The sequence below is a fragment of the Alnus glutinosa genome, chromosome 10, assembly GCF_958979055.1.
Source record: "Alnus glutinosa chromosome 10, dhAlnGlut1.1, whole genome shotgun sequence".
In the NCBI taxonomy this organism is placed as follows: Eukaryota; Viridiplantae; Streptophyta; class Magnoliopsida; order Fagales; family Betulaceae; genus Alnus; species Alnus glutinosa.
In genome coordinates, this window is record NC_084895.1 from 6,682,147 (window position 1) to 6,691,864 (window position 9,718).

Genomic DNA, 9,718 nt, shown 5'->3' on the forward strand with positions numbered 1-9,718 from the left:
CAACACATAAATTCTTGCAATTTATTTATTTCTTTTTTTTTTTCCTAAAAAAATAGGGGTATTTTAGGAATTTTGACTCCCCTCCATTAGGATTTAACGAAAAATTCTAACGGATAGGTGAAATTGAAAAATTGATCGATACACTAAATAGACACTTTTTAAAGTTTATGAGTATGATTGCAAAAGTGATAAGAAATTAGAGGTTGTAAGTAAAGTTTCCGTTAAAATTACCCATGCTTGAATCTTCAATTTTTTATTATTATTTTTTAAAAAAAAAAATGAGTATTTTGGAAATTTTGACAAGATTTAACGGATGCGTAAAGTTGGAAAAAAATCAAAAGATTGATTTACACTAAATTGAGAGTTTTTAAAGTTTAGGAAAGTAATTGAAAATGTGATGAAAGTTTAGGGAGTTAAGCAAAGTTTCCCCTAAAAAAAAAGTGTTAAGGGTTTGTATAGGTTTGCAATTTCAAAATAGCGATTTTAAAATATGCGTTTTTAAAATGCGATTTTTAAAACCATAAGCAATTAAACGTTTGTAAAATCACAGTTTGGCCTTTAAAATTATAATTTATCCTTTAAAATTGTGTGTTTTTTAAAAACACACCTCATTACTTGCGATTTGAAAAAGCAGATTTTTCTATGTTTTCAAATCACAATTTTTTAAAATACTCCCAAATGATACATCTTCTAAGGTTTAGTTTAATTAATCACACATTTTTTTTCTTTTTCTCTTTCTTTTTTTTTTTTCCTACAAAATCACAATCCCAAACGTATTCTAAATAAAGAGTGGATTCCTATCTTCTACGGTCTAAAGACAACCCAAATGCCAAATCTAGTAAGCTAGTAAGTTCTCCAATTCAGCTTGAATTTTAGCATTCACAATTACCAACCCAACGCTAGGCCCAAGCCGAATCTCAATTGTGGGCTATTAAGAAAATGATATCTCGCAAGCTACGAGTATTTTCTTTTTTGCCCTCTTCTTCTTCTTCTTCTTTTTTTTTTTTTTTTTTTTTTTTGTGCCTTTGCGGTTTTAAGGTCGTCAACTATTGCTTATCTAGAAAAAGAAAAAGAGCAAGAGCAAGAACGAAAACTAATGATATTCTTCACACTTATTATATATTGATTGACGTTACATATTGTTGCAATCTAAAGTTTATGGGGGATATTGTCAATTGGTTGGGTGGTAGTTTGAATGGGGTCTGTGGACTTTTTCCATAAATTAAAGTTTTTTTAATTAACTTGAAATTGTAATTTCCATTAGTAAGTAAATTTCTCATAGTAATAGAAACTTATAGGCTATAGCTCTCTATGCTTTTTGGTGAAGAACATATGGATCGATGGCCCTTTTGATGTCATTTGGAAAAAAAGTAGTGCAAGTTATTGAAGAAAAAGCTTTTTTGATGTCTTCAATTACTAATCGCTACCTTTCATATTTAACACTGTTTTAACATTCTATGCCTCCAACCCTTGCAAAGAAATAGTTGCTCAAATTGTTTGTTGGCTTCCTCATTCAAAAATAGAAGTTCATGAATGTCAACAATAGCAACAAATCTTCTCAAATTTCAAACTCAAATTCATTGGTCAAGTATGGGAAAATGGAATTGAAAATTTAAAAAAAAAAAAAAAAAAAAAAAAAAAAAAAAAAAAAAAACTCTTATTTGTTACACATAAATATTAAGCATCTTTGCGCTATCAAACATATATGAGAAAACTAATTTTCTTCTTGAACAGGGATATAATAAATCAAAATACTCATACATAAATTAATTTGCATTTAAAATTGAGATGATTGACTTGATTCATTTGATTGGTTCGAATTCTCTCCACCACCTATTATGGTTTCGTCCAGTGATGAGAGGAAAGGCTTGGAAGGCATTTGAAAGCATTCAACTTTTCCTTCAAGCATTTGAACGACTTTGTTCATTGAAGGGCGATCGTTAGGCTTCATTTGTATACACCATAATGCAACAATGATCATCTTTTTGCCCATTTTCTTTTCCTCTTCGGTGGCGTCTTCCAATAATTCTACGTCGTTTCCATTTTGCAATTGGTCATAAACCCAAGTAGGGAAGTATATTTGGCTTGAGTGTTCTGCAAATGCATTTACGTTCTTTCTTCTACCGGCCATTTCCATCAATAACATTCCAAAACTATAAACATCAGCTTTGTATGAGACGCCTCCAATATTTTTGTAGAACAACTCAGGAGCCATATATCCTAATGTCCCTCTTGCAGCAGTCAAAGAAACAATGCTATCATTTATTGGATATAATTTTGCTAGTCCAAAGTCAGAAACCTTAGGAGTAAAATTTTCATCAAGAAGAATGTTGTGAGGCTTGATATCAAAATGTAAAATTTGCATGTCACATCCTTGATGTAAATATTCAATCCCACGAGCAACTCCTAGAGCTATATCAAACATTTGATTATAGCTTAGGAGCGTGCGTACTTCTGACAAAAAAATGTATTTATTTAGGGAACCATTAGGCATGAACTCATATACAAGAGCCCGTTTCGATCCTTCAACGCAAAAACCAATGAGTTGCACTACATTAACATGGTGAATCCTTCCAATGGTTGCAACTTCGCTTATAAAATCTTGTCCGTTAGCTTTGGACTTACCTAACATCTTTATAGCCACAAGACAACCACTTCGAAGTGTTCCTTTAAATATAGTGCCATAACCTCCTTCACCCAATTTCTCCTTGAAACTTTTGGTAATCTTCTTAATTTCAGAATAAGAGTACCTTATTGGCATGAGGTTATTGTGACTTTGTAGAAATTCTTCGACAACATCATACATGGATAAATGTCTCCTATTCCATTTATATATCAAGAATGCAATCACAAATGGAGTCCCCAATATCGTTTTTGGTGCTTGGAATATTAGTCCTATATATGGAAGAACATCACCAAAGTAAGGATTGTAAGCCAACATGTTGTTGCATTGCTGTAAATATATATTTATTTAATTTAGTATATATAGATCGTAGTAATTAATTAAGTACAATACTTGTTATCTTTTTCAGGTAATAATTCAAATTTTCATTTTGGCCACATGTTATAAATTAATTCATGCTTAATAGTTTATAGAATGATCTGCTAAAAAGGAAAATAAATAAATAAATAAATAAAGAAAATCAAAGGAGAGAAGATTCTTACCGTAGTCCACGGTCATGTACGTCAGTAATTCAATTGTAAGCTCTGGAAGAAATATGAAAAAAAAAATAAAAATGAATTAATTAATAAAATTGCATAAACAAATGTCACCTATGGCGCCCATGCTTAAGAAGAAATAAAAGCAACAGTATAAACCTGTTGCTTCATCATCGAGGACAGTCAATATTCCATTTCGATCTATGTGCATGGTTATTGTTTCATTCTATACTAAATTTACCAAATTGCCCATAGGGAATTTATCCTGCAAATAAATTTTTAAGATTGAAGCCTCACCTAATTTGTTGCCAAATCGCTCATATACTCGTTGTATTCGTACCATTAGTTGATTTAATAGCTCATATAGTCGTTGTCGTAGTGGTACTGGTAGATGATTTAATACTGTTTTGACAAACAAGAGAATAACATGCATCAGTACTAGTGTTTGGAAACATAGAATTAAAACTCGGCATTTCTTTTAAAGTTGAAATTTTTTTTTTTTTTTTTTTTATGTAAACATCACATTAATTGCAAGGAATGATCTGTTTATAAAAACAAAGGAATAAGAAAAAAAGAAGAAGAAGATAATCAAAATAAAAAAGATAACGGTTCTTACCGAAGACATATACTCGATATAGTATTGGCCAAATAACTACAACATGAAAATAAATAAATTAATTAGTTTATCAATTAATAAAAAAGGTGATTTGAGTATAAGATCCTTCAAACAAGTTTGCGAGATTGAAAACTTACAATAGTATATCTTCTCAAGGATTCCTTCCTTAGGAACAGCTTCAGCGTATAGAAGCATGAATGGTTAGCGATGAGAAAAGAAAGAAACAGAAATTTAATGGTAATTAAAATTTAAACATGTAAGAAATTTAATTAGAAATTGCAAGTGTTATGTGTATTTTTTTTTTTTTGCATGCATTAATTCTTTTATATACGCACCTTCTCGATAGCAACTAACAATATTGCCCGCCCCATCGAGGTAGCAATCCTCAACTCTGCAGCTTCCACAATAAGCTCCGTACCAAGAAAGCTCAAAACCCCGTAGCAATTCATTGTGGAAGTCTGTACAGGAAATATTTCTCAAGACATAATAATCACGATCTGAATAGGATGTGAGAGATATTTGCTTTACTTGGCACAAGTCCCCCAACTCCATTGCAGCATGATACCCAAATAGAGCATATTTATACCTCTTGGAATTGGGATACACTCCATCCTCAATGCAAGCAGAAATGTTTAGATGATACCGGGAATTCACTGGCTTTTCACATTCCACGAAAATCATTTTGTGCGTTATGTAGTACTCTCTACGATTCAACGAAAATGTTTGATATGGATCCCCTGAATTGAAATTATTGTACTCTAGAGAATAACGAGGGATGAAGGAGTAGTTCTCATTAGCGTTGAGTCCAATACCTGGGTCTACAACTCTGATTATGTAGTCGGTGTAATTGATTTGTCGTACGTGGTATCTTCCATGATATAAGTGTAACAATAGTGTTTGGTTGTTCTCACATGAAAGATTATACCTTTGATCGCCGCAGTTTTTGGGATCGCTCGTTAGTCGAAACGGATAGCTTATGTTAAGGATAGAGCCGCAGGAAGAAGGAGGACAGTGATCTTGATCAGCACTAGTATTGCAAGTTTGATGAAAGAGGACAACAACAACAATAAGGGCCGTCAGTCCCATACCTCTTGCCATGGAGATATGGAGAGAGAGAGAGAGAGAGAGAGAGAGAGAGATATAGATATTCCACATTATTCCACAGCAAAGCCTATATATAGACAAAGTAAATAAATAATTTAGATTTATAAGGCGAAAGCACCTACGTCATATATTGAAAATAGGCCTTTTATGAAGTATTTAAGAGGCTGAGAACCATTGCTGATGGATATTTGCATAGAAATGGTAATCTCATACTTGTTCTTGTTTGTGGCTTTCATCATAGACCTTGGATATGCCCAAAATATGTGTGCTGAAACACGTTGTGGCGGTCATGGCCCACCCATCCGATTTCCCTTCCGACTTAACACCCACGCAGATCACTGTGGGTATTCTGGGTTTAATCTCTCCTGCACCAACACAAATGATACAGTGCTAGAACTTATTAATTTTGTAATCAATGTTGGGACTTCAATTTGATGATTATAAAAAAGTGGCTACTAATTTCTTTTTCTTTTTCTTTTATCTGCCATTTTTTCCTTTTCAATTGTCAATTTCTTAGGTTGTCATATAATCTAAGAATGAATTTGTTTTAGTCACACCATTTATTTATGAAGCACCACACAATTTATCTTTCTGTTGCACGGTATCTATAAAAGACTAATATTGTATATTTCTGAATATATATCAGCTCAAAATCCCTTACTTTATGCATAATAGAAATATTAAAAATCATGACAAATTCATGATCTGCTCTTTATCACATTAATGGCCATACAAATTCAGGTTTGTACTAATCCCCAAAAATAATTGGTCCAAATTAACCTTCACTTCCACTCCTTATTTCTGGGTCATCACTCACACTTTCTGTGTCTATATCTTTTTCATTGAGGTGTCCGAGTCATGCATGGACATAACAATCAACCCTTCGTCATTGCCCTCGTCAGTCATACACTTTGGTTTCCAAAAGAAATTTCCAAGATCCTACAAGTGATTGGATTTGGACCACACCACTATCTCCCTAGTTAATGTCTCTATGTATTTTGAGTCCATGATCGAGACTACACATAGTCATTGGCACGCAGAGTCCACGCTCATTATTGCACTACTAAAAACCCAGTGTTTACTAGCGTTAAATGGAAACACTGATAAATTTTTTTCAATATCGGCCGATAGTATTTGATACAACCCATAGACTTTGGCATGGAGACTCCACGCTTGCTCATTATTGCACAACTAAAAAATACGGTGTTTACCGGCGTTAAGTGAAAACACCGATGATCATTTAAATATCGGTGTTTATCTTAAACGCTGATAATGATTGAGACAACACATGGCCTTTGGCATGAAGACTCCATATTCATCATTGCATCGATAAGCTTTTAAAAATTGGCGTTTAGCTTAAATGCTGATGATGATTGAGATTACACGTAGCCTTCGGCATAGAGACTCGATATTCATTCTTGTTATTTTGTTGGCCATTTTTCTACCCACTTATTTGGAAATTAGAGTTATGCTTTCCTTGTATATTATTGTTATAGTTAATGTTATTTTGGACACATCGGAAATGATCTCTACTTCTAAACCTAGAATTGTGGATTCTCGACAACTAAATTATGGGAGAGATGAAATTCCCAAATAATGTATTTATGGAAAAACTGATAATTTTTGAAATATTTTTTAACTATTATTTATTCATTTATCTACCATTATGATATGAGCCGTTCATTTACCATAATGATAAGAACGGCTCATATCATAATGGTAAATAAATGAATAAGTAATAGTTAAGAAAAAAAAAAAAAAAAAAAAGAAGAGAAAGAATAATGTATATTTCTGAATATATATCAGCTCAAGATCCCTTTCTTTAAGCATAATAGAAATATTAAAAATCATGACAAATTCATAATCTGGTCTTTATCACATTAATGGCCCTACAAAAACAAAGAGGCATGTGGGAACCCATTTGTTTTTTTTTGTAAATGCCTTTAAATGCTCTTGAAGAGAGGCAAGCTGTAGCTTGTAGTGTGTGATTGATGAGGGCAAATGGCAAAAGGGTAGATTGTTATGTACATGGCTGGGGAGTAGGAATACTTTAATAAGAAAGATCAGATGAGAGGGGGCAAACTTGTGGACTGGGAGTCATTTGGGTTGACGTTGAATGAATCTGAACCAACGTAATTCTCTTATCTTTTCCAATACTATCAAACTGCAAATTTTCCTTCCACATGCATTCTCTGAACCGTCTTGGAAATTTCTTTTGGAATCCAAAGTGAATGATTGATGACCCAGAAATAATTAAGGGCTGGACGTGAAGGTTAACCTTCAATTTGGACCAATTATTTTTGGGAATTAGTGCAAACGTGACTCACGGCTATCTTACTGTAGTTTATGAGATGGACATTTCGCAATTGCCATTGTCGTTGGATGAATGTTGTCCACTGGATTGGATGCCTATGCGTACACAACACGGTCCAACTCTACCTGGAAGACTTGTTGCCAAGCTTGCACTTTGATAGTCTTTGAGTCTGGGGCGGGGCTGTAGAAAAAACTTAAAAATTAAAGTCTTTAGTCTAAATGTTTTATGGTCACGGTAGTATTTTCTTTACTTGTTGTATTCGTACTCAAGTCTTCTTTACATTATCTTTAGTTGGAACTATAGACCATCTTCTAATCAACTTGTCAACTAGAGACAAAAACAAAAGGCATTACGTGGAAAGTTCAAAACTTAGAAACTAAAGTCTTTAGCTTAAATGTCTTTTGGTTACTGTAGTCTTTCCTTTACGTGACAGTATTCGTAGTCAAGTCTTCTTTACATTATCTATAGTTGGAAATAGAGGCCACCTTCTAATCAACTTGTCAACTAGAGACAAAAACAAAAGGCCTTCTTCTGTGGGAAGTTAGAAACTTAGAAATTAAAAATTTTAGCTTAAATGTCTTTTGGTCACTGTAGTCTTTCCTTTACGTGTTGTATTCGTAGTCAAGTCTTCTTTACATTATCTTTAGTTGGAAATAGAGGTCATCTTCTAATCAAGTACTTGTCAACTAGAAACAAAAACAAAAGGCCTTTTGTGGAAAGTTAAAACTTAGAAATTAAAGTCTTTAGCTTAAATGTCTTCTGGTCATTATAGTCATATTTCCTTTACGTGTTGTATTCGCAATCAAGTCTTCTTTACATTATCTTTATTTGGAACTAGAGGTCATCTCCTAATCAACTTGTCAACTAAAGAGACAAAAACAAAAGGCCTTTACGTGTTATATTCGAAGTCAAGTCTTCTTTGCATTATCTTTATTTGAAAATAGAGGTCATCTTCTAATCAAGTACTTGTCAACTAGAAACAAAAACAAAAGGCTTTTACGTGTTGTATTCGTAGTCACGTCTTCTTTATATTATTTTTAGTTGGAACTAGAGGCCATCCTCTAGTCAACAAGTATCTACAGCGTGGTAGAAATTTAAAAACTTAGAAACAAATGGCTTGTTTGAGTTTCCTATTATTTTCAGCTATTTTTATTGGAAAAAAATATAATTTAGCCTCTCAAATTACTAACATTTCTCTGGATGGCCCCCTAAATCACCAATGGTTGCATTCTGACCCCTCAAACTACCAAAACCTTTGAAAAATGTCATTTTTGGCGAAATATCCCTTAAATACCCCTATCAAGTGTCATTTTTCAATTAAAAAAAATTCAAAAAATTCAAAAAAAAAATTAGAAAAATTAAAAACTAAAAAAACCATTTTTTTTTTATTTTTTAAAAAATATTGTGATCGACCAGAGGATATACTATTTCTTTTCAGCATCATCATTGGGCACGATGTATGCATATAGCTCAGCAAATTCGTCCTTGCCACTCCGAACGATTCTAAAAAAAAACATTGTGGTTGGCCAAAACGTGAAGCCCTAAAAAAGCAACACCAATGAGATGATAGGAGAAAGTCACTAGAGTACTGTTGCATGCACCTTTGTAAAAGCTAGCACTTAACAAAGCTTTTGGCCGAAGTATTATAATATATATATATATATTTTGAGGACTCATTGTAATATATAAAATAGGGAAACATATCATGCCGTGTTCTTTGGTCTGAAAAAAGGTGGGGAAATGACTCGTGAGTGCTCAAACTCTCCATTGACGTTGATTTAGTCTTTCCACATAAATCTTGATGGCGATATCCTACCGGTGACTTGCTATTCATAAACTAGCAAAGACTTCGACGATCGATGACCTGAGCAACGACTTTGGTAAGGTGGAAAATTTTCTAAGAAAGAAAGACCCAATTATTTATCCATAAAAAGAAACAAAAGGACAAGAACACATAAATTAATTAATCGACTTGAAATTTCTCAATGATGTATTATTGTTTTTCTTCCTCTGCAAGACATGATTTAAAAATTAATTTTTAGTTTAATATTTTCTTCTTAAACTTGACTACCCTTATGAAATCAAGACAGACAATAATTTGAGTTACTCTACTTGTAAAAAAATATTAAAAAGAAAAAAGAAAATGAGTTACTCTTACCTTTATCTCAATTCCAAAACTTTCATAATCTTAAACTAAGAAATGATATAAAAAAATCTGAGTTAATCTTAACTTTATCTCAATTCCAAAACCTTCATAATATATATTAAACTGAGAAATGATATCTACTACATTTTTACCCTACATTATTGGCATAGCAGTATCAATCAACTCTTAGACTAATCATTATTTAAAAATAAAAAATTCAATGGTTAATTAAGACTGTTACGTCAACATTGTGAAATATCCGTGAAATAAAATTGTATTTTGGATATAGCTAGGAAATATGGGCATTAAAAAAAAAAAAAAAAAAAGGAATCAATCAAATCTAAATAAATCTAAAGACCATATATTATTTTCTCATCCT

General features: G+C 32.5%; 1 protein-coding gene across 1 annotated transcript; it reads right to left on the bottom strand.

Annotated features, from left to right (window-relative positions):
• Positions 1–1,681: 1,681 nt before the first annotated feature.
• Positions 1,682–4,914, bottom strand: LOC133880211 (uncharacterized). The gene is made up of 6 exons (XM_062319114.1): positions 4,111–4,914; positions 3,913–3,951; positions 3,776–3,811; positions 3,457–3,561; positions 3,166–3,207; positions 1,682–2,895 (listed from the first exon to the last, which is right to left on the bottom strand). The coding sequence occupies exons 1-6, from the start codon at positions 4,871–4,873 to the stop codon at positions 1,778–1,780; spliced, it is 2,103 nt and encodes a 700-aa protein (XP_062175098.1). The 5' UTR covers positions 4,874–4,914; the 3' UTR covers positions 1,682–1,777.
• Positions 4,915–9,718: the final 4,804 nt, after the last annotated feature.

Excerpts from the sequence above, each read along its gene's own strand:
- LOC133880211 (XM_062319114.1), bottom strand. The coding sequence starts at position 4,873 with ATGGCAAGAGGTATGGGACTGACGGCCCTTATTGTTGTTGTTGTCCTC. Across the intron at positions 3,812-3,912 it reads CCTTGAGAAGATATACTATT|TTATTTGGCCAATACTATAT; the intron begins GTAAGTTTTCAA and ends TTCATGTTGTAG. Across the intron at positions 3,208-3,456 it reads GCGATTTGGCAACAAATTAG|AGCTTACAATTGAATTACTG; the intron begins GTGAGGCTTCAA and ends TATTTCTTCCAG.